Genomic DNA, 24,648 nt, shown 5'->3' with positions numbered 1-24,648 from the left:
TGCCGACGGTGTCGCCATTTCTCATTTCACCCGTTTTTGTGCGTACGCCTGGGTCAGAGCTGGTGTGAAGCACCGCACATTTTACCGTCAAGTTTGTTTTTTATAAATACCAACTATTGCGTAGAGAGCGGCGTACGCCTTCTTTTGTGTGTACGCAACGTTTATAAATGAGGCCCCTGGAGCTTATCTCCTGACTTGTGTATAGGCTTTACTATGGCTGTTTTCAGAGCTGTAGGGAAAGTACTTTCATTTATAGACTGATTTATAACTTTAGTGAGCATAAATTAATGTACAATACAAAGTATTTACAATACACTTACAATAAGTACTTTACTCTACTTACAATACAGTCTGTCTGGGTTGTCAGTTCACAACGAGGCTCCATTTAAATTTGTCACACATGGTCTGTGAGAGGCAAGCAGACGTCTGGCAAAATCACAGTCTGAAAAAATAGAGTCAGAGATCCAACCACTCCAGCTCCAGGACGTAGATCAAGGTCAATTATTTCATTGGTCACACTGAGGCTCCTTTTACATGAAACTACAATGTTTAGACGCTACTGAGGCTCCTTTTACATGAACATCAAGTCCATACGCAAGCTCCCAATTTTGTCCAAACATCTATAGTTCATTCGCGAGCTCACAGTTGACAAACAAATCATTGATAGTTCATAGTCTTGTGTCATAAAATGTGACACAAATTGTAAAGAATCAAATGTTCAGTCACTCCAGCTCCTCTATCTCCCCACGAAAAGTCCTCTTCTTGATGCCGTGGTCGAAGCAGATCTTATCATCTTTCTAATGTCCGTGGTGGCCTGAAAGAGCAGGACGTGCCTGTCTCCCCCCTGAAGCTTCACTATGCAGTGGCATGGCTGCACGTTTTGCTTCTTCTTTGAGTGTGTAATCCATCTCCCGATGGTTTCCAGAGACGGGTGGCACTCACAGGGGAAAGTCTCCGCATCGATGCAGATTTCGTCAGGGCCATGTTTGAAGAAAAACAGGTTGCCCAGCTGGTCCTGCGTCTCTGCCATCTCCCTGCCCTCAGCACCTGTGATCACCTTTCCGTGGAAATCACACAGGATCGAGCCCTTCCCGAAGGCCTTGGTTGCAACAACGCCTGTGGTCAAAAAGAGGGAGTCATTAATGTGCTGTTCATGATGTTATTATATTCATTTTATTTATGGATTTTACTGTGCTCATAAGACAGTTGTACATACCTTTCTGCTCCCCAAAGGCCTTCACAGCCAGACCCGACCATTTCTGCCTGGTCACCCCCTTGATGATGCCCGGGTCACTCTCCGCCTGTGCTCTGCTGAGCGGCCTCCACTTCGCCATGATGTCCTCTGGACGAGGATGATTGGCCGTCCAGCCCTCTGCATCTATGACTTTGGCCACCATCGCTGCAGTTGGGGTACGTCTTGAGAATTTTGCTGTCAAAGAGAGCACATTTGAATTAAAATTCAGGTTCACACACTAGTTCAAAATGTTTCTGTTGGAGCAAATCTAATCATTGGATCATAAGGAAGTATATACACGTACACAAAAGATGTTGCTCCCGAAGGCTGTACTGCAGAGCCCTCCACTTATCATAAAAGACTCTGTCGCCGGAGAACCCAGCTTTTTCTCTCTGGGTCTTGTTGGGTGGTTGGCCAGTGATTCCCACAGGGAAGGCCTGCAGGAAAGCATTAAAGTCCGGGGCTGGGCTGCCAACCTCTTCTTTCACCCGCCTTCTCTTCACTGCCTGGGTGCCCTCATCGCCAGAGTCGTCAGAAGAGGAGCTGCAATATCGAAAAGGTCTGGAGGTTACACACTAACGAACTGATGGATGAGCGTTGAGAGACATTATAATTATAACAGATTTATAACAGAATTATATTACAGATAATTACATACCGTGTCAGGGAGCTGAGCAGGTTTGAAGTGGCCACAATAGCATCTAGGGTCTTCATCCTATAGTGCTGGTTTGCCACTGCATTGGAATGGGCCATGTATTGGGCCACAGACGCCTTCTGCTGCTCTGTAAAGTTGGCAGCCACATCTGTCTCCACGGTCCGACGTATCTGCTGGCTCGTGATGTTGGGGTCTTAACACTTACTGTTACTCCCTCCACCGCTCCTGGTCTCTGGAAGTGACCGAGGATCAGGATTGCTTCGCAATAGTAGCGGAACATGGTCTTTTCCTCTGACGGCTGGACCATCAAACCCTCTGTGTGCAAAAGAGAGAGAAACTCAGACAAATTCACACCAGAGTTCATTGTCTCGAGGTAGCACAAATTAAACCTTTTTCTGAGTTGATCTTGATCTGGTCAGACAGTTCTTTCTCCAGCTTTTCCTTTACATCCGTCCAATGTGCAAATTCTTTCCGGAATCTCTTAAAGAATTGTGGCGTTTTCCCTTTATCTAGTACCAGAGAGCTGGAGATAAAGCTGGAGAGCTGGAGAGAATGCGAGTTAAGTCCCTTTGAGAAGGAGCATGACGTGATATAAAGCTAAACAAATCGCCAAACATGATGCAATGAAGCAGGAAGGACACCTCCTGTACCTGTCCGAGCCGCCGGACTCACTGGGCATCTCTAAAAACTGAACTCTGGGTTTGCGGAAGTGGCTGGTGAACGGAGGCTTGTCATCGGTGTATGTCATTGGTGTACCGCAGCTGCTCTCACTGCTGGAGGTGGAGAAGTTCATGGCCGCTACAGAGACAGAGAGAAGGTTAACACTCCTGTAAGGATACCACAATCATTAACGCATGCCTCACTCAACTGTAGGGTTGGGAATCGAAAATCTTGAGGTCAGGAATCAGATAGTCGTTATAAAACGAATTGATTCCTTTGTGAGCATTTCAATGACTTTAAAGAGCCCCTATCATGGATTTTTGAAAATGACTGTTCATATGGTGTGGAATATAGCTCTAAGGGAATGAAAATCTGAAAGTGCACCGTATATAAAGTTATGGTCTTTTAAAAGTGAGTCTATTAAATGAATTGTTTTTGAAACGAGTCATTAGCTGTTACATCGTGACGTAGATACATACTGGCCACGCCCAGTTACTGCGCGCGCAGACGGAAGTGTAAACTCGAAGTCTACACACTCAAACACTTCATCATAGCATCATGTCGAGAAGACGCTGTGTTCTACTATGCAGAGATAGTTCAGCCACTTTGTTTTCATTTACCAGGGACGAGCATGTGAAGAATCGGTGGTTAGAGTTCATATCAACACTATAGCCCGATTGTGTTCTCATCATTTTATTGACAAATAATGTTAGTTCAAAAACATAAATGAATTCAAATGTGCATTCACAAGCGGTTGTTCCTGAAGGAGGGCTCAGTAACTTACTTACCCAGTGTATATGGATCAGCTTCCTCCTCCGAATCACAACCTGTAAGTATTATTAATAATTTTTGCTTTTATGGGTTTTGAACGGTTTTGTTGCGTCAGGGCGCGAGGCAGTGTGTGTGTGTGTGTGTGTGTGCGCGCGCGCGCGTGTGTGTAAGTTACGCTCAGCGCAGCTTCTAGGTCTCCAATGTCAATTTTTTTTAAATATGTGAAATGTTTGTCGCTGTTATTGGAGTTGTCAAAGAATAGAGCGTCTTGTAGTACTGTAGTGCTTTATCAATATGTTTATGGGTCTGTCATCTGACCAATCACCGCCGATTAGTGTCACGCTAGAGTGGTTTGGAAAAATGAGTCGTTGTACGAATCATTTGGGAGTCTGTGAGCAAATCAGTTAAAAATAAATGCATATTATACGACAAATAAAGTGTTTATCCTTGCATGCATGTTAAACTGTTTTTGGGAACTCCTAAAACAAAAATAGGAACATTTCAAATGCTGTGATAGGGGCTCTTTAAACCCTTCAAGCACGAGATGACTTGCACACTGTTTTGTGTGCTGCACACATGTGTAACAGTATATAGCTTGTTTTCACGTGACGTCACGCCACTGTGTTGCCATGGCGTGAAACGCAGATGGAGGGCAGGAAGTGATTTTCTATATTTAGGAAGCACTATAACACACTCAAAATGCCTATGTTTTGCGTCGTTTACGGTTGCTCAGATCGATCAAACCACAAGGAGTTTTTATCGTGTGGCCAAAGTTGTTGTTCATAAGGGGGGAAAATACAAGAAATTGACAGAAAAACACCGGGAAAAATGCTTTGCAAACCCTCGTCTGCGGTCGGGAAAAGCCAAATGGGAAAATGCCAGTGAGAGTGTGTGTGTGTGTGTGCGCAGTGATCACTTCATCAAATGTGAGATAATACATTATTTATGTGGCTTATAATTACATTATTCAGGTATTTAAATACACTTAAGTGGCTGTTTGTGAAACGTACCAGACTAGTTTCCGAACTTCGTAAAGTCAAAGTATGTCTGTAAGACGAGTTATGGCGCTTTTCCACTGCATAGTACGGTACGGTTCGGCTCAGTACGCTTCGACTCGGCGCGGAACAGTTCGGATCGCTTTGCGTTTCCACTGCAGTAGTACCCCTTCAAAGTGTGTGGGACTGATCGTTATTTGCGCGCGCCTCTACTGCCATGACATTATCTTAAAAGCGCCACATTTTCAAACCCACAACACAGGAACAATGGAGACTATCGAGGGGATGGTGTTCCTGATTCTCGGTATGTGGTTGTTTTTAACTGCTAGACGGAAAAATGTGTTTAAAATGAGGCTTATGGCAGCAAAACAAAAATACTGCTAAAAAAGTGTCTCGTGTCGCAAATCCAATGACGCTAGTAGTGACGTTGGTAGTGACGATTCTGTCTGACCAATCAGTGATCTGCAGTGTTTTACGTCACATTTTAGTACCGGTATGGTACGCTTGGAACCTCAACAGACCAGGTACCATTTAAAGCGACCCGAAGCGAACCGTACTGTACTGTACCATGCAGTGGAAAAGCACCACAAGTGAGCCGTACCAAACCGTACTATGCAGTGGAAAAGCGCCATTAGTTGATCGATGGCAGGCAAATCTCTCAATTCAGTTGAAAATCGGTCCTCTTCATAACGTAAGGATCACGTCCAACATATGTCTCAATTTTCTGTTGATATATTTCTCTTGTAATAGCGTCCATTGCGCTCTTCACTCCTTGCCCTCCATCTGCATTCCGCGCGTCAACACAATCACGTGACTGCAAACCACCTATTGGATCCATGCAGCTCTTAAAGTGACAGTACACACATACACACACACACACACGACATGTGCCGGTATTCGGTAATGCGATAAATCGCGGTAATGAATATGCACGATATTGTTATCGCGGGCTCTTCAAAATACCGTGAAAAATAATAAATTCAAATTTAGACTTTTAGAGCGTGCATTAGCTGCTTATCTTCCTTCAAACGCTCAAACACTGCGTGCTGCGCAAAACACGCGCACTCTGATGTAAACAATCCCCACATGTATAAGCACTGTGTGCATGCGGCAGAACGCTGCCGACGATGCATCCCCGCAGGGCTGCCAACTCACACATTCAGCTTGAGACTTTCAGACAGGACGCGGAATACGCGCAGGGTTTTGTTGCTGCACCGACCTGCATCGACCACGCCGGGGTTAAAGTTCAAAAACTGGAAAACTGCTCTTTTTTTAAGGTTTTTGTTTTTGGTTTGAAACGACAAACGAAAAAAGGGTGGTGCAGATTTGTTGCTGTTAGCGCTACTACATATAATTAAATTTATATTTAATGTGGTTTCCACATTAAATGGACCGCGTCGCTCGCGCTATACAGTGTCAATAGAAATGTATTGAACAGGCTAGGTAATAGACTAATAGTGATAGTAGTTTGTTAATAATACAATCAAAAACGACATATGTGAAGGTTCTCAGTCCACTCCAACGAAGTTTAAAACCTAGGGCAGTTCAAAACGGTTACAAAAACATACCAGTAGGTGTCGTACTGTGTTTGCTGCTGTGTGCAAGCTACTGTCATGGAGATTAACTTATGTTCTGTAATAAAAACTTTCCATTACAACTGTGCTTTCACAAATTAGCCTACTCACCAAAATGAGCTCTTTCTCCTCATTAGGCATATTTGATCATGTAGTCTATACAGTATGGTCATGATTTGGCAATTATTAAATAATAAAACAGTAGATCAACATGAAAATCACCGCAGTCTGTGATATTTAGAACAAGAATCTGCTGGATTTTTCTAAAAAAAAAAAAGATTTTAGTCTGCCGACACCAAGCACATAGCTACACCTTGAGCCTACGCAACTTTGTGTCCCAGCTAGCATGAACAATCAGCCTGAGCTCGGCTGCCCCGTGGCGTCTGCGGCTACGTGTTAACCGGGCCGATTGTGGCCCGCAGCTCGCTCTGGAACATGCATTTTTGTTACGGCTGTAAAACACTGGGCCGATTCATGTTCACCATAAAAACCGGCTCCGGCTGTATGATCTAGACCACTTCTGGAAATGACTCGGTTTAGGTTAAATCAAGGATGGTTTAAGCAATAATAACATAAAAAAAAAATATTTTAAAATTGACGTAAATTCCTGACCGTATCAGCTAATGTTAGATGCGGTAGCTATGCAGTAAATAATAATTAAATAGTGTTGTTAATTTGCACAGAGAATTCTTTAATATACCAAAGCTTTACATTTATGTATTTTAAACATGCATTCGCGTTTAAGCTGACATAGACGCACAATATGTTTAAGCGTAAATGGTGTGACCATGGGCACGAACGCGCTTCTCCGAAGAACAGATTGCGTGACAGCGGTAAGGCAGCTTTGAAAAGCTGTCTATGGAAAAATCTACAGAAAAGTTTGGGCCCATGGAGGGACTATCATTGGATACCACCTGATGAATTTTGTTTTTCTAGCACCTCATATTCATTGTATAATAGTCTTCTTTGAAATGTGTAGGACTACCTTGAAATGTTTTGTTTACATTCCAGATTGATTATAAAGGCCAGATGTTGTCAGCAATTACTAGGCTGGTAATGAGCAGAATAACCTATACTTAACAACTGCCATCATTATTTGATTCAAGACCACTTGAGAACACCTAAAGTTTTAATAATATTTATTGAATATAATTTATGGAATTCTACTTTAAAATAGCCTAGTTTTTTTCAGATAAACTTCATGCAGCGTAGTGATGCATCATGCACAGTTCACTTCTCCATCATCTATTGTGATATCTGTCATTGCACAGTCCAAATGATATCCTGAGCTGCAGTCAGAGGGACTGTAAGCAAACAGAAGTTTAATGCTTATGCTGATTAAGACACATAGGGCTAGGTGTACGGACACACTCATTTCTTAATTTTCTGCCATTCTAAAACATTTTTATGTTAATATTTAAACTTTCATTGAAATATAAAGACAGTGCAGCAAGTCTGATCATAAGTAAGGACATTAAAGTATGGACATGACTGTTCAAAAGTTACTGGAAACATTTTGTTGCAGTTATTGCTGATGTAATCAGCGTTGACGGCCTGTTTTTTGTAATGTAATTATGTTTTGTCATTTCTTTTGAGGACCTTGTAAAATCTTCTTACCTTAGGGCTTAACAAATATTCTGCAGCCATTGATTGTACATCCGATGCCTTTGAAAGCATGAATGTGCTATATAAAGTTTTAAGACTTGTATGGATTCTCTTCACTTGCATGACAATCAGAGTTTTGTATATTATACACACTGGAATATGTATAGAGAAGAAAGACTCACACAGCACACTGGTAAATCATCCTTTTGTCCAGATGGCCTACATTAGGACATTTCTGATGTGAGTTTGTTTTCTGAACTGCTAAGAAGCTGATAGCAGTGTTAGAATCAGAGTTAGAATCAGGTTAAAACAGAAGCAGGTTTAACTCTGGGCTGGATGAAAGATGATGATAACTAGGCAAATAAAATCAAAAACCAAATAAAATGAACAACAATAAATATATCTGTATCAGTAATCTTGATTTTAAAAAAGTTACCAAAGACACCATACAGTCAGTCATTTAAATACTGCCACCTGCTGGTAGAAAGGGGAAACAGTGGTCCATTACAGTGGGAAACCACATTCAATATAATTATATAATATAATAATTATATAATATAGCGCTAACAATAATAACTCTGCACACACAATAAGTTCTTAATACCAACTGTATTGAGCCAAACAATGCGCTCATTAAACGTGACTGGTGATGTCTGGATCATAGACTAAAAAAATATTGACGTAGTGTCCGTGACGTCACCCTTTCTGAAGAGCGTTTTTGAAGACTAAAGTGGGCGGGGCCGGCCGTCGCCATCTCGTCGTCACCTCTCGTCACTACCGGATAAATTAAAATGGGCAAAGAGGCGGGACGCGGGTGGACGCCCTTAATTATGCAGAACTTTAAGGCTTAAAAATAATATAAACAGATGAGTTGTAAAAAATTTTACCCACCTCACAGTTGTCATGAAGGGAAAAATGAGCTCTATAGACCAAAGCCACTTTTTGCTCCAGGCTGTAAACATGTTTTTTTTTTTTTTCTGCTGTAAAGTTGGGCATTTTAACATGGGGGAGATACAGATTTGAGCGGCCACTCGATAAATTGCAGTTTAATTCACTTCCGTGTTGGCTTCAAGAGAGAGACGGGGAGGTTGCCGCTTGGTCTGGATCGGCATGATATTAAAGGGACTCTGTGTAGGATCTACCCCCATCTAGTGGTTAAATATTATTTTGCATTCAAACGAATTTTGCTCTCCAGCGCCTCGCTTTTTCAAGTGCGTATTGCATCTACGGTTGCCGTTATGTACCAAAATGCTATGACAGGATGTCTTGTAGTAACACTTCATCGAGTTTTTTCTCCGGGTGAACAGGTTTGTAATTTAAAAAAAACAGCAACTTGACACAACGAACAAACGAATGTTACAGTATGAGTTTCTGACACTGAAAAACATGAACTGTTGTAATTAGTAGTAATGCCGCCTATATTCGTTATATTTTCTGAATTACCTGATTGTTAGATATCATCATCGGATGATTCAGCAGTAGGGAGAGGAAGAGGTAGAGGTAGAGGTAGAGGGAGAGGACAGAGAGGCAGTGGATCAGTGGGATCTAACGTCAGGCGAGATGGACGACGAGGAGCGCGAGAGTCAACACAACGACGACAAAGATACCCGGCAACTACAAGAGACGATCAAAGTAGAATTGAAAGTTTTCAAAGGCAGCGAAGAGAAACGACCGAGGTTTGTACAATTTATGTGTCTAGCTGTAAAAATTAATTTTAATTCTCTGTACAATCTTATCCACATAGCAAAATCATAACTTTAGCCAATTGATAATTTAAATATATATAAAAAAAGAAAGCTATAGAAAATCTTACAGAGAGCAATGTTTTATTTTGCACACACATATTTTTTTTTAAAACACTTATACATGAGATCCCTGCAATGCCTCAAGTGCAATATACTGCAAAACATGATGTATGTTATACCTACATGTATATCTAATGGACTAGATCTGATCTTATAATCATATTTCCTTTCATTTCTTCAGAGACTACTGCAGAACATGAGCCTTGAGGATCACATACGCCTCACAGGTAGATTGTTGGAGAGGCAGCCGGGTCTGGTCTTTGATTTATTGATCGAGCATCAGCAAAGACATGGTGCCCCTACATCTGCGGAGGTTCCAGGGGTACCATGGTGTACCTGTAGCCACTGCAGAGACATGCCGACAGACAGGGAGCGGAAATGCTGTGGACAGGACCCTGCACACTGCGTGAGCCTCCTTCCACATTTTACACAATACTGCCTGGATGAGGGATATCTTCGGATACATAGACAGTACCGGGAGGATCTCACTGCTTTCGGAAATGTAAGGGAGCCTGGTGATGACAACCGAGAATACAGGCATGCAGCTTATAGACACTTTATTTTCTGGCAGCATGGCTCATTAGGACAGGGGAACAGGAGAGTCATTCCAAGCTGCTGTGTTTACAGGATTAGGGAAAAATTCCCAGACCCTCAGGCACAATACACTGGCTACATTCCAGGGATCTAAAAAAGTTTTGTAAATAGTAATATCGATTTATATATGTTGTATTCTTTGAAGTTCTGTTTACTTCACACTTTGTTATAAAGAATAAAATATTTGTTAATTTACTTTGTAATCTATTTTTTCTAAAATCGGGATAGAGAAACATTTAAAAATGATGTGCAAAATGAATGATACACAAAAAACTTAAAATGAAGTTTGTTTGAAAATGCAAACATATATTTATTAATAAGTAGAATGATTTTTGATAATGTATTTACAACTCAAATATCAGTAAAACAACTCAATCTCAATCTGTCTCCAAGTTGGTAATAGCATGGAAGGTAGATCCTGTGAAAGACAAGTTCAATTAAATGTATACACAATTAAGAATCAGTATGTGACAAAATTAATGGGCTAAAATAAGGCCAAGTAGATGTTTGTCACTTACCCAGACCTCTGGTGACCTGTGTATGCATCAGCTCTGATGTTGATGGTGGCGGTATCGGTGGCACAACACCAAGACGCCTTGGGTCATCTGCTCTTAGGGACCTCTTTCGCGGCATCCCAATTCCACTTGTGACTCTCGCCTTCAAGATGCGTGCTTGTATCTCAGGGATGTAACCATATGATTTTGTACACTTCATGGTGTAAAGGCTATATCTTCTGGCATTTTTATTGTACTTCTTCCTATAACTTAAATTAACAAAAGACAATTGCTACAAGTCATTTAATCATTATGAGTAATAAACTTATAGATATTTCTCATATTTCTGAATACATAATTTAAAATGTGAAATTGCAATTATTTGAATATAACAAATTGTTGAGAGTTTGACATACACTTGTTGGCCCTCAGCCGTCCTGTATGCCGGTCGTTCCCGGTGGAAATTGTAGTCCAGGGCTGCGAGCACAACTCTCGTGTCATACACTCGGGGAGTGAAGGCCTGGCGCTTGCTGGCATACATCAGAATGTGATTCTGAAAAGACTCGAGATGTGCTGTCGATCTGGACAAATTAAAAAATAGATTTAGACTAAAAAACACACCCACACATGACTTGCGTATCATTTAGATTTCTTTTAAAATGTCATGTCTCCACGCTTTACCTGAAGCGCAGATACTTGTGGACATCCTTCTGCCAACGCTTGTTGAGGACGATCTCCACAAGCGCTTTATGGCTCTTTGAATCTCTCTCAATCCACTCTTTATCCTGAGTGTCTTCATGGTGGTCGTGTTGGCAGCTTCCTGTTTCCCAGGTGTGATTGTTGCAAACATGATGCAAAACTCCAATCCAAAGTGCCTGAGGAAAGTAAAACAATTAAACAAAAACATTATCATATCAAAGTTTTTTGACTCATTGCATTATTATCATTTATTTCTATTATAACATTCTTCCTGCTTACAAGAAACTGCTCAAATGTTTCTGCCGTCTTGCAGCACCACCAGAAATGGTTAACTATATCCCTCAGCCAGTGAAGGAGAATAGACTGTCCTTTCACCTTTCCCGCCTTATGGTAATTAACAAAACAGAGACAATGGAAGTTAGTCCTTGTAAATATTTTGATGGAGACCTGACATAACAAAATTATTACACCGACATGCAGGAAGGTACAAATCTTAATAAATGAAATTAGATGTATTAGAACTTACGGTTGCTATTTTTTTGCACAAATTTTTGGCACCATGCCACATGTCCAGGCTGTGGTGAATTTTCAGATCCTTATATTTTCCTTTATCTGGGTCTTTGAAGTATAGAATCATTTCTCAATCAGCAATTCAATATTTCTATTCAAATGTTTTATTATTTGACCACTTACTCAAAAGGGCTCCAATCTGGACATGAGCATCCGTGCAGAACTCCACTACCTTGATCTCTTGCGTAAGCTTGTCCACTGTCTGGATAAAACCCTCCTTCTCCATGATGTTGGAGTTCCAGTTGGTCTGCCGCTTGTCTATAGTGGCCACATGGATGATTTCCTTAGAGTCAAGCTCCATGGTTGTGTAGCTACAGTATTGGGCAGAATGCCCTGGTGAGTCATTTCTGCCATCACCTATAGAAAAAGGAAATACAGGTAATTTCAAAATACAAAACCTGTATGATAAAGTGATTGCAAAATTAGTTTAATTGTTTAATACCATAACAATTAATGGAGAACAAGTTCAAATATATAATTACCCACCTAGGAGCACAACATCTTTCCCTTTTAGTCGGCTGATGGATTCAGACCTCTTCTCTTCCCAAAAATCTTTAATAGTGTCAACACAGTAGGTGTCCTGGATGGTGTAGTGTGTGTTGGTGTTTACCATTTGTATGTTCATGAATTTAAATAGGAGAGCAACTTTAGTGTAGTTGTTTCCAGAAAGTAAAATGTTAGTGGAAAGAAGAAAGTCCCCAGCCTGCATGCCAAACTTCAACACAGGCTGTGAATTCCACCGCCATAGGCAATGTCCATTGGGGCAGATCTGGTAAGATAAGGGTAGCATTGTAAAATTAATAAGGCATAAACAGTGCCATTTGTTACGATACATTTTGATGTGATGTGAAAGGCTTACCCATTCAACACTCATCGCAGTGCCCCTGATGCCGATGTTTGTTGAAAATGGGGCAACACTGTCACACACTAAACCAGTCTTCAAGACACCAGTGCATCTGTTCACGGGAAGAGTTAAAAATGTGACAAGCTGCCTCAAGCAGTTCTCATAGAGCACAGCTGCTCTAACGCCAATAATGTCATCCTCACTGAGGACCTTCTGAGGGCCTGGCAAAATCGGCAGCTCGAGACTCAAGGGCTCATCGAGAGGGACTTCAGGGGCAGGCAGATCATGCACAGTCTCATCAATCCCAATAGTTGGCAGATTGTCAATTACCTGTGCTCCCTTCATTGCACCACCCATTCTGGAAGAGAAGAACTTCAGGGATCATACACAGTTCAATTGAATTATTTCCAAGTTTTTCCGGCATATAAACATGATCAAATTTATTACCTGAGACATCAGTGTGAACTAAAAGAATTCAAAAACATTCCAAAATAGCCCAAAACATTTTTTACATGTAAAAATTCAGCACATAAACAAAGTAAAAAGAAGTAATAGATAATGACTCACCGCAATGAAATTGTTGGAAGGTATTCCTCATCAGAGCTGTCGTCCAGGTAACCATGAAATGAGGGTCCTTCTTCTTCCAAATCAATCCTGTAAGATACAACAAACTGAAATGAATAAAAAAAAACTGAAAAAAAATATCTAATTATACAATAGAATAAAATCCCACTTACACACTGTTCATGGGGTCATTGAAGGCATTTTCATTCAACTCCTCTTCAACAATACTCATGTCATGCATACTATGAAAATAAATGATAATTTAAAGCATGTATTAGCTGAAAACATGCAACCAGATAGTATTGATATGGGACACAAAATTGACTGTTTATGGGTTACCTCTGTTCAAGGGTTTCAACTTCCGGTGCACTTTGTTGTTCAGCTCTAAAAGCAAAAATCATAAGACAATATGATGCATAGGTAGATACAAGTTTGATATGAAACTTGTATTTTAACAATTAAAAAATTATTTCAATTAAATGACTTACCCATCTGTCCCACTGGAAATGCTTGACAACGCTGGAGCATTTGCCACTTGAACACATTTTGCCTTGATGGGGGTTGATGTATTACCACTCAAAAGGGTACTCTCATAACTGCAAAAATCAGATGGGAAAATCAGATCATGGTTTATTGACCATTTATTCTTACATAAAAGGGACTTGACTCCAGCAGTTGTTGACCCTCTCCAATGTTCACAAATAAAACTATAGGCATAGGCTAGGGCTGGGCGATATATCGCACGATATTGTTATGCGCATCTAATCAGTAAAGCCGGTTCCTTGATTAGCAGTAAATCACCTTCACATGCTTTCAAATGGACAATATGAGTGTTAAAGTTAATGAGATAATTAAGTGATTAATTTAGTGATGAATGAGCATTATTGAAGACACCTGATGATCACAAGCAGAATCGCTGAAGGACAAAATCACAAATTGTAAGCCACCGTTATGGAGATCAGTGTCTGCTTTAGTTGGGCTCTTGACACTTACATTTTCACTTTAAATTTTGTGTGTCTGCTGTTATTGATTAATAACAGTCAAATAAGACATCTTTGATCTTATAGTGTTGGTTATGTTTTGACATTATCATGCTGTGATCTGTAAAATGAAACTTTTCAGATGATTTGGCTTAACTTGTTAGTGAGATTTTAGTGATTGTACTGCATATCTGTATTTTTCTTTTAACATAAATTAATTAATAAATATTATTCTGATTCAATCACTTTCATGCTTATTTAGAAACACAGAGATCAATAATCAGCCTGTCTATCTCAACTGTGGTGGCGATATTAATCATTGTTGCCACCAATCACAACTCATTAATGGCTCCCATCATGCATTGCGGTTTGAATAAATTATGATCTGAATTGTCTATGTAATTTACTTTTCCTACTTGAATATTCTACTCGTCACCGTTGTTGAGAAGCATTGACTGAATCTTGAGGTCTGTGTGTGCCTAAAGGAAGGGTTTTTTTCTTTTAAGCAACTTTTGAGAAAACTGTCTATTATATTTAACATTCTGGACATTTATTCAGAATCTAAGTCATACACTAAGCAACAGAATAAATTATATGTTATACATTTTATAAATAAACTTTATTATAAACTTTATATATTTATTATATATATATATATATAATTACATACATTTCAAATGATAAATGTCATTATATGACAAATCATTTTATTATTGTTTATCTGATAGATATAACTCAGATGCAACAGCAAATTAAAATATAAAGTTAATAATATAAGGGTGAAGAGCCCAACTAAAGCAAACACTCATCTCCATAACGGTGGCTTAAAATTTTAGATTTTTTCCTTGTGATTCTGCTTTAGGTGTCTTCAATAATGCTCAATCATCACTCATTTAATCACTTAATTATCTAATTAACTTTAACACTCTTGAGTGCGGACTCATATACACTCCCAGGTGTGTTAGTTTAACACAGGAGATTTTGTCCTGACGAAGAGCCGTAGTTCACTGACCAGCTGAGCCATATCGCATTAAATATCGATATCATATGTCCTCGATATTAACGCGATATGGCTCAGCTTGTCAGTGATCTACGGCTCTTTGTAGTGAATGCCGCTCCATCTGAAAGTAGGTGAAGGTGATTTACTGCTAATCAAGGAACCGGCTTTACTGATTAGATGCGCATTCAATATCGTTCGATATATCGCCCAGCCCTAGCATAGGCTACATACAAAATTACTGTATGCGTCTGTATTATTCAATGCGAGGTCACAGTATAAATGATAAATAACATAAAATTTCAGATAACTAAAAACTTGAAATATCATTAGGTGTGCAAACAATGCAAAAACATTCATTATCTCTATATTCTTACTGAATTTTTAGGTTATAAAGAGTAAACTTACAAACCTTGTTTTTAGCACCTTCACAATAGCAGCGAGTAAAGTAGTCAATAGCTGCTATTCATCAAAGACCTTGTTTAACTTTTTTACCTATGTTATACTGTATATATAATAAAGTACACAACCAAGCAATGACAAAAAAATTAAGTAAGACTGTAACATTGACTAACCTGTCGAGGAGAAAGCAGGCAACTTCAGCGTCTCTTCTGAAATCTTTATGCTGCATTAGCTCTTTCCACCTTGAAAACGCGATCCCGATATTTACTCTCGTTTTTTGCAATCTCCGGTCACGTTTCCTTTTTCGTTCCAGTCTTGCCTTTTTTTGCGTGGAAGATGCATTCTCCTGTGACTCGGCATATGTATGGTCCGCCATTACAAATAATAGAGCAATCAGCAATCATAGGAGAGCAATTCAGGGAATGCGCCTCTCAATGTGACGTGACGCTGGCTCTGAGTCTGAACGAAAACGCGTTGTGGAAACGCGTTTGGCTGGTGGTACTTTTGGACCCTCTCTGCTATTATAGTTTTTCAAGATGGCGGAACGACATGGAAGCCTCCGTTAACCTACCCGTCCCATGTACATAAAGATAATAAATTCTTCATTTACGAGGATAAGTCAGATAATTTGCAGAGGTATTTGTACACCATTGAGGACATATTTATGAATAAAAATATTGATTTCTGATAATAAAATACCTAAAACTCTACACAGTGTCCCTTTAAATAGTTGTAATAAACTACTGTTGCTAACATATTTATTCCGGCCCAGGTTTCTATTTATTCATTGATTTTTCTTCTTCTAACGTGACTCTGGTATAACGTTAGTGCTGCGTATTATGACCGTTCTAAAAGCTTGGCTTTTATTTTGATAGGCCATATTTACTATTACTTCCGGGTCATGTGGCCAACCTGTAGATCTTCAAACGGAAAAATGGTAAAGGAATTAAAAAAACAAAACAAAATCGGACCGTTATTTGATTTTGTTTTTTTAGTTTTTGGATTCAGAACCAAAAACGGGAAAACGTTTCTTTGTTTTTGGTTTGAAACGACAAACGAAAAAAGGGTGGTTTCTCGTTATTTTGTCTCTTTTGTTTCAAACGAAAAAACAAACTATCAAAACGTACACGTACCGACTTGGCATTTTGATATTTCTGTATTCATTTGGCCACTTAGGTGCGCAACCAAAAAGCTAATCAAATGATCGATCTCCTAACTTGCACTGTTTGTTGGCGGCGTCACGGCGACCATCAGTAAACGTTATGGATACAAACAATATTTTATATTTTTTATTAAGCTGTTCATGTCTTTACTAAAATCTAAATTAGATAATCAAAGGGAAAAGTGCTCTTAAAACTCACGAGCTGGAGCGATTTGACCGAACGTAATAGACTCGCTGTTTTTGCTGATGGTGAATCGTCTTTAGCATACAATGCATTCTTTACAAACGTAACTAAGTTAAACGCGTGTTTAAACAACACCTAGAGAAACTCACTTCACCTTCAGAGGTTCTGAGCCAGCACACGTCTCTCCAATCGTGCAAGGGCCTTCGCACTCGTCGCGCTGTGTGTGTTTGTTAGAGCACGACAGCGAACGCCGCTGCCGCTTTTAGCTCCACGTCGAATCAGGGGGAGGGGCTAATAATATGAAGGTATATTTGTTTCTTTATTATTCAATCAAAAAAACTATTTTCAATTAAAAAAACCTTAACTTCACTGGAAAAAAAAACTTTTCAATCAAAGAAAAAAAGTGTTTGAATTCAAAAATATATTTGAGACTAAAAAAAAATACATTTTAACACTGCTTTTCTTTGATTGAAAATGTTTTATTGGATAGCAGTCCGTTTTTTTTTTTTTTTTTTTTGTTTGTTTAAAGCAACCTTTTTAATTAAAGTAACATTGTTTTTTGATTGGACCATATAATGGGGACATTTGTGTCTTTATCATTCAATCAAAAAAGAAGTTGCTTCAAACAAACAACAGAATCAATAAAAAAAGTCACTTCAATGAAAAGATAAACATTTTCAAAAATACAAAATCGTTTTTGAATGCAAATAAAATATTTGAGAGTCCAAAAATTGCATTTGAACACTTTTTTTAAAAAAATTGGAAATTTTCTCTTTGATTGAAGTAATCTTTTTTGTGTTTGGGCCATACATGGGTAGGATATTTGTCTTAATCATTCAATTCCAAAAAAGTTGTTTCAATCAAAAAAATATATATATTTTCAATCAAAGAAAAAACTGTTCAAATGCAAAAAAAAAAAAAAACCCTGTGAATAAAAGAAGTATTGAAGAGAATGTGTTTTTTCGTTGTTTTTGTTTTTTTATTTGAATTAAGTGCAAAAAGTTTTGAAGTTATATTTTTTTTGATAGGGGATTATCACGCTGTTACGTAGACTTCCGGATTCTGTGATCTTTGTGCACTGCCACTTCTGTTGAATCACAGATCTCGCTGGCGAACTGATGACAGTCTACACTAAGTTTATTTATACGGCATCCCTGGTAAATTCATCTGATTCACTAAAGTGCCGGCTGCAAACAAACGTGCTTGTTTTATCTTAATGTTTTAATCCACTTCTTCCTTATACTCAATTCAGTCGGGAATCCATGAAAACTTACGTAGGGTTGGCGTTGTTGGCTAAATTTACAAAGTGGAACAGAGCAGTGACATAAATAGCATTCGTCTCAGCCATTGTTGAACTGCGTCGGAAGTGGACATGCACAAAGTTGACAAATCCCGCCCATGAAACCCGGAAGCGTGATAAAAGAGCGTAAAAAGCGTTTAAAAAAAGCGTAAAAAAAGAGATAATTTGCAGGTCACCGCACATGCGCAGAGTATAGTGCCTTCTTCCCGCGCGCTTTTCAAATACTGAACTGATTGATGATGAAGAGCAGACTGGTTAAACAGCCAATGACAATCAAGGACAAAACAGCAGATTCTGTAATTTTTTGAGGGTTTATCATGATCAAGAGACAAACGTTTTGTGAAGCTTTTGTAAAAGATTTTGTTTTTGTAAAAAGTTTTTGTAAAAGATGCGGAAGGATTCTAATGTAAGGAGGTGTTTCACGTGACGTTACTTGTCCTAACTGTACATGTGCTTCAGATACCTGTGTGTGTGTTTAAGTCAAGTCAAGTCAAGTCACATTTATTTATATAGCGCTTTTCACAATACAGATTGTATCAAAGCAGCTTCACAGTGATAACATGAAAGTAGTACAACACAGATCAATAATATTGTTAAATATTAAATATTAAATAACCCCAACTAAGCAAGCCAAAAGCAAGGCGACAGTGGCAAGGAACCAAAACTCCATCAGATTGGATGGAGAAAAAACCTTGGGAGAACCCAGGCTCAGTCGGGGGCCAGTTCTCCTCTGGCTTACATTCATATTGTTTATATATAAATGTTAAATATAAATATTGTTTATATATAAAACGGCGCCATAACATATCGCCGGCGTTGAGTCGTCTCTTCAAAGGCGTTGGGGCATCCGAAATCCCCTTGAGAGGCTGGATACAAAACTGGACCTGACGAACGCCATTTTTCTCGGGACAAGCGTCCCGAGATAACAGCAGAAAGGCAGATGGGAAATAATTAACATAGCTGATGTTCATAATGATTTCCATTATACGGGAGTCGGTGTTAGAAAACCACTATCTAGAGTTAGTTAAAGTACATAATGAGTAAATCATCAAAAAATGCCGGTAAAATTAGAAATGGCCGACTTCCTGTTGACTTAAGGGCATCGCTGTAGGCGACTTTTCTGTGCGTCTGGACATGGTAGATGTACCACAGAAATTTCGTACATGTCGGTAAAACATGTGGCGGGGGCTGCTTCGTTAAAGCTTACTTCCTGTTGCCAGAAGGTGGCGCTATGACTGTGGGTGAATGTCGGCATGTAGATTTGTTCAGGGCGGGACTCTTGTCAAATGTGTAAAATTTGGTGCAGATCTGGCCATTTACAGCCAAGTTACTACAACTTCCTGTTTCATGGCGAATCATCAACGCCACGGACACGCCCATTGATGAAAACGCGCAGATAGCACAACTTTACATCTTCAATGCCTTTAGAAGGCACAGCAGAAATTTGAAGTGGATCCGACTAAATCCCTAGGAGGAGTTCGTTAAAGTAGGTAATGAGTAAATAATCCAAATATGGCGGTAAAATTAGAAATGGCCGACTTCCTGTTGAATTTAGGGCATCGCTCCAAGAGACTTTTCTGTGCGTCTGGACATGGTAGATGTACCACAGAAATTTCTTACATGTCGGTCAAACATACGGCGGGGGCTGCTTCGTTAAAAGTCACTTCCTGTTGCCACTAGGTGGCGCTATGACTGTGGGTGAATGTCAGCATGTAGATTTGTTCAGGACGGGACTCTTGTCAAATGTGTAAAATTTCGTGCAGATCTGGACATTTACAGCCAAGTTACTACAACTTCCTGTTTCATGGCGAATCTTCGACGCCACGGACACGCCCATCGACAAAAACGCGCAGATAGCACAACTTTACATCTTTACCGTCAAACAGGTTAGAGCACTTTTAACAATAAATAATTTTAAAGCTTTTAACAATTTCTTGGGGCAAAAAAATAAATGTTATGTATTTCAAGCATTCATTGTAGTATGCAGCAGCAAAATACATATTTAAATACATCCCTTTTTTGTCTTTACATTACTTTTACTTTAGAAAATTCTTAAATAGAACATATGATCTCATGCTTTTGTCTTTTTAGATGGAAACAAGAGAAGACACAAACTCCGCAGAAAGATTTTGGAGGAAAAAGCCAAACTTAGTGCAGCTGTAGATGAATACAACAAGGCAGCACTTGAAAAACTGCAGTCAGCTGATGCAATTCTGGCATCTGAGAGTTATGCATGGCCATGGCTACTGAATGAGCATGGTATGTCTTGTTGTTACTCATTTAAATTCTGATATATGTATCGATCTATCTGCTTACATTGGATATTGTTTATGCCTATTGTGCATCAGCTTTCGTCTCAGCTGTACCAAGATATTACTTGCTCTGCAGCAGTGTAATCTAGCCCCTCAAGACCAAATGCAGTAACTTACCCATTATAACTTATATCCATAATATCTAAATTATATACTAAAAACTTATTTTGAAAGTTGTCATTAATGAAATGTAATATATTCACTAAAACTCAATTGTTGTCATTAGGATTGTCTCTGTTTATACATGCAAGTGTAAAAATATTTATGTTTATTAATTTATCATTTCAATATTTAACATACTTTGTACAAAGTAAATTGATGCACTATTCTTTGCATTATTTTTGAAAACATCTTCACAGATAATCTTATCACCAAAAAAAAGGCCTTTGACCAACTGATGTTCCTGAACCGGCTTACTGAAGAGGAGTGCATTGTCCTAAAAGAGATCAAAAATCACTGGAAAATCCTCAAAAGAGAACATTCTGTTCTAAACGATCATTCAAGCCATATTGCTGTTGAAATGGAAAAGAACAGTAAGTACTACATAATTTCCTGTTTATCTTTTGTAAGCAGTAATAACATCAATACAGTATATCCACAATACCAGGCTCTATAACTGAACCTGTGGTAATTAGCCATAACTGCTGCTCTATACTGGTGAATAAGTTAATTGATGCTGTAAATTCAGCAGAAAATTATTGCAGAACACAACTCCATTAAAATTACATGCTTTATTTAGTGTTTTTTGTGTTACTTGCAGAACAGGACTGTGGATTTTCTGAAAGTGGAATTCTAGGACTTCACTCTCTTCTGAAAAAAAAAAATGTCCTACCTCAAAAGTCACATCTCCTCTGTTCGTCAGCTGTACAGTAGTGTACTCGACAATTTTGAGCTGAAAGAAGATGACTACATGGAGGAGGAGGATATCCAGTATGGTTTGGAGGAGGATGAGGACGAAGAGGATTTTTGAGGACAAGCTAGTTTTCAATGGATTTTAACTTCTCACCTTGGCCTTTTATTTTACTGAGGATGGAATACACTACACCAGAGACGGGCCCGGTACGGCTTACTTTGTGGCGCTTTTCCACTGCATGGTACAGCTCGCTTTAAATGGTACCACCTCCAAGCGTACCATACAGATACTAAAATGTGACGTGAACACACTGCAGATCCCTGATTGGCCAGACAGAATCGTCACTACCAGCGTCATTGTATTTGTGAGACATCGCTAGATTTAAAGAACAGCCAGTAACAGCCACCGCTGTAGCACCTGTTTTAAAACTACTTGCTTGACTTGCTTGAAGAAAAAATAAAGAAAAAAACCTTCCAAAAAAGAAATTGCTGAATCGTGGTCAGTGGACGAAGTGCAGACGTTCCTCTTGTTTGTTTGCCGAGGAGCGGACAAACTATAACGGTCAGACTATAATCCCACCCACTTTGAAGCAGTACAAAAGCAAACCGAGCTAAAGCGAACCGTGCTGAGTTGAGTCGTACCATGCAGTGAAAAAGCGAAGCGAGCCGAACCGTACTGAGCCGTACCATGCAGTGGAAAAGCGCCATAAACTCTGCAGGTGGCCCTCCCGGACCGAAGTTGCCCATCCATGCACTACACAGTATTTTTTTTTTTATCTGAACTGAGTTTAAAACTTCTGACTTTTGGCAGCTAGCATCAACTTGTCCAGACCTCAAATCAACACAAACATCTAGCCAAAAGTTGTATTGTGTATTATGTTTGTTAAAACTTATATTTAATACCTGTTTTCTCTTATCATATTTTGACATAATGTGGCTAACACATGATACCCTTAACACACCCTGAACATCAAGAATATACTGTAATTTCATTTCCATTAAATCTCTACTGTCTTTGTTACATGATTAAACACCGACAAGGTGTGCTATGTAATTCTACAGTTAAGTTCTTATGTTTGCATATTAAAATTCATAATTGACATTGTAAATCATCACTAGAATTGCACTCACTATTGTTATTTTACTCAAATAACTAAAAAAAAAATGTAATTTACAATTCATGACCCTCTGCACAATGTTTTACCATTGTATATTCATATTCTCTTGTCAAAAATAAAAATAACAAAGTGTGATGCTTAACCTTTAAATAGTCTTGGTTTCCTGTTTACACTTCTGGGCTAGCGGGTCTATACGACCCCAACAATTGATTGAGTAATTTTACAAAAAAATTATACATTTTTAATCATACAAATAATATATAATTTTTTTTTGTTTACTTCTCATCTATTCAATAATGCTGTGTTTTTGGAGATATAAAGTACTTTTGTATCCAAATACCACACAATTCCTCAACTACACCATTAGCTTGCATATGAAATAAAATAGTATTTTTTATGATACATTGCATTTATGCTCTAGTGCTATGCCTTCATTTCTGAGAAAAAAATGTCAGATTTATGCCGGATTTTTATTTATTATTTTTTTTTTGACACATGAAGAAAATATTTTTAGTTTTTTTTGTCATATTTCCCATTCATTTCAATGTGGGGTCATATTGACCCCGAAGATCAGAAGTGGAAATTTTTTTTTTTTTTTTTTTTACATACCTTCAGAACAACCGAATCAAGCCCAGTTTTTTGTGTGTATAGATAGATAATGTATGAAAAGTCACAAAATCTTATTCCACTGAGATGAAGGGAACCTTTTTTTATTAAGTAAGTAAATGTCGATTGGGGTCGAAATAGACCCCATAACCCGATTGAGGGCTAGTGCTACAGTTTAGATGTCTAAAAAAAGAAGTACTGGGGGGGGGGGGGGGGGAGGTCAACGCTTCTGTTCTACATCAAGTTAAACACAAAAAGGGATCTATAATTTTAAAATGTTAGTTATATAACGGAGAGATGTATTTCAGAAACCTGTAAGTGCATATAAAACCGGGAGATCCAGTCAAAAATGCCCATATATGGATAAGGAAGCGTGGCGTCTCTGTTAAAGGACGTATTGTCTTTAAACCCGTTGCTGTTATTATTACGTCAATAATAAGGTCAGTTAACAATATTGCGTTGTTATGTTGTAAAGAAATTGTCCCTTTACCGAGATCCTAACCCTGAGCCTACACACTTCAAAAATTACAAGTATCAACGCAATGGTTTCCCATTCCAATAGTATAATGACAGAGGCTTATGGGTAAGGTAGTTTACAATATGTAGGGATTCAATTAAATAAACTGTATCCTTAATGAAGTTTTTTTCCCAAAAATATGTTAATTGGATAAACCTCTGTAAGATATATGAGAGGCATGCTGTTATTTAGTATTTTACTGTGCACACTTTTTAAAACACATTTATACCACCTTTCCATACATGTCTGGCAGCTGTGTCCAACATTATTTATCAAGCATAGTAGTAGTAGTAATTGTCTTGCCAAGTTTCTTTTAAATACACTAATCAGACTTTGATTTGCAGCCAGTTAAAAAGTGAGTTTTTTGGCTCTTCCGTGGGGCACTACTGGGCCCCTGGGGGTGGAAGGGCACTAAAACCGACACGTATTCTACTCGTTGTGTACAGGAAACTGTTCAATCACATTTATATTTAAGAAATTTAAGACTCATTTTCTGGAGTCTGTCTGGTTACTACTGTGCAGGAAGTTATGTGGGGCACTAGAGATTCATAGTTATAGTGGCCATAGGGAACAGAACGGCACACTTTCAGAAAAAAAGTACAAAAGCTGTGACTGTGGCGGTACCTTTTCAAAAGGTACACCTTTGTACCTAAAGTGTGCATTTTAGTCCCTAAAAAGTACATGACCGTACCCCGGTGAATGTGATTTCACCAAGTAACACATGTTCCTGGATCAACATCTTTGTTGATCCTGGATCAACTTTCCAATCTACAAATCAGATTTGAGGGACAAGTTTACAGTTTATGTCAAGTTTAGGCTTAGAACCAGGGTTAAGTACTTAAACATCAGTGTTATTCACCTTTCATTGCCCTCTGATTTTAGGGAAAATTTATGGGAAGGGTTAGGTTTATAGGGGTAGGAATTGGCTGAGGACTACATTTTGGGACAGGAATGTTAGTCAAAATATGACAAAATATGTTGATCCAGGACCATATCTTACTTGGCAAAATGACAGTGAAAAGTGTACATATTAAAACCCTTTTGAAGGGTACTGTCCCAGTGACAGCTTTTGTACCTTTTTTCCTGAGAGTGCACCCAACCCAGAGTTGGGGCAACCTGAGGATAAAAGATTGAACAGCATAACATCTGCTGTG

General features: G+C 38.8%; 3 protein-coding genes and 1 long non-coding RNA gene across 4 annotated transcripts; 2 read left to right on the top strand and 2 right to left on the bottom strand.

Annotated features, from left to right (window-relative positions):
- Positions 1–736: 736 nt before the first annotated feature.
- Positions 737–3,401, bottom strand: LOC120477246 (N-lysine methyltransferase KMT5A-like). Its single transcript, XM_089120105.1, has 5 exons — positions 2,279–3,401; positions 1,893–2,204; positions 1,539–1,777; positions 1,217–1,429; positions 737–1,116 (listed from the first exon to the last, which is right to left on the bottom strand). Exons 2-5 carry the CDS (start codon positions 1,985–1,987, stop codon positions 737–739), a joined length of 927 nt encoding a protein of 308 aa, XP_088976231.1. The 5' UTR covers positions 1,988–2,204; positions 2,279–3,401.
- A 5,433-nt stretch (positions 3,402–8,834) lies between these two features.
- LOC148997558 (P2X purinoceptor 7-like) lies at positions 8,835–10,086 on the top strand. The gene has a single exon (XM_089122680.1). The coding sequence runs from the start codon at positions 9,496–9,498 to the stop codon at positions 9,985–9,987; it is 492 nt and encodes a 163-aa protein (XP_088978806.1). The 5' UTR covers positions 8,835–9,495; the 3' UTR covers positions 9,988–10,086.
- A 151-nt stretch (positions 10,087–10,237) lies between these two features.
- LOC148997557 (uncharacterized) lies at positions 10,238–13,767 on the bottom strand. Its single transcript, XM_089122750.1, has 13 exons — positions 13,553–13,767; positions 13,404–13,448; positions 13,238–13,306; positions 13,068–13,154; positions 12,516–12,858; positions 12,143–12,425; positions 11,780–12,013; positions 11,613–11,704; positions 11,366–11,470; positions 11,069–11,262; positions 10,804–10,968; positions 10,412–10,656; positions 10,238–10,311 (listed from the first exon to the last, which is right to left on the bottom strand). Exons 3-13 carry the CDS (start codon positions 13,303–13,305, stop codon positions 10,271–10,273), a joined length of 1,857 nt encoding a protein of 618 aa, XP_088978876.1. The 5' UTR covers position 13,306; positions 13,404–13,448; positions 13,553–13,767; the 3' UTR covers positions 10,238–10,270.
- A 6,417-nt stretch (positions 13,768–20,184) lies between these two features.
- LOC148997556 (uncharacterized) lies at positions 20,185–22,521 on the top strand. Its single transcript, XR_016147307.1, has 3 exons — positions 20,185–20,348; positions 20,761–20,934; positions 21,162–22,521. It is a non-coding gene; the product is annotated as an uncharacterized LOC148997556 (long non-coding RNA).
- Positions 22,522–24,648: the final 2,127 nt, after the last annotated feature.

Source organism: Pimephales promelas, chromosome 2 (assembly GCF_988280905.1).
Source record: "Pimephales promelas chromosome 2, fPimPro1.hap1.1, whole genome shotgun sequence".
In the NCBI taxonomy this organism is placed as follows: domain Eukaryota; kingdom Metazoa; phylum Chordata; class Actinopteri; order Cypriniformes; family Leuciscidae; genus Pimephales; species Pimephales promelas.
The sequence above is the reverse complement of the archived record's forward strand: the minus strand, read 5'-3'. Positions and strand labels throughout refer to the sequence as shown.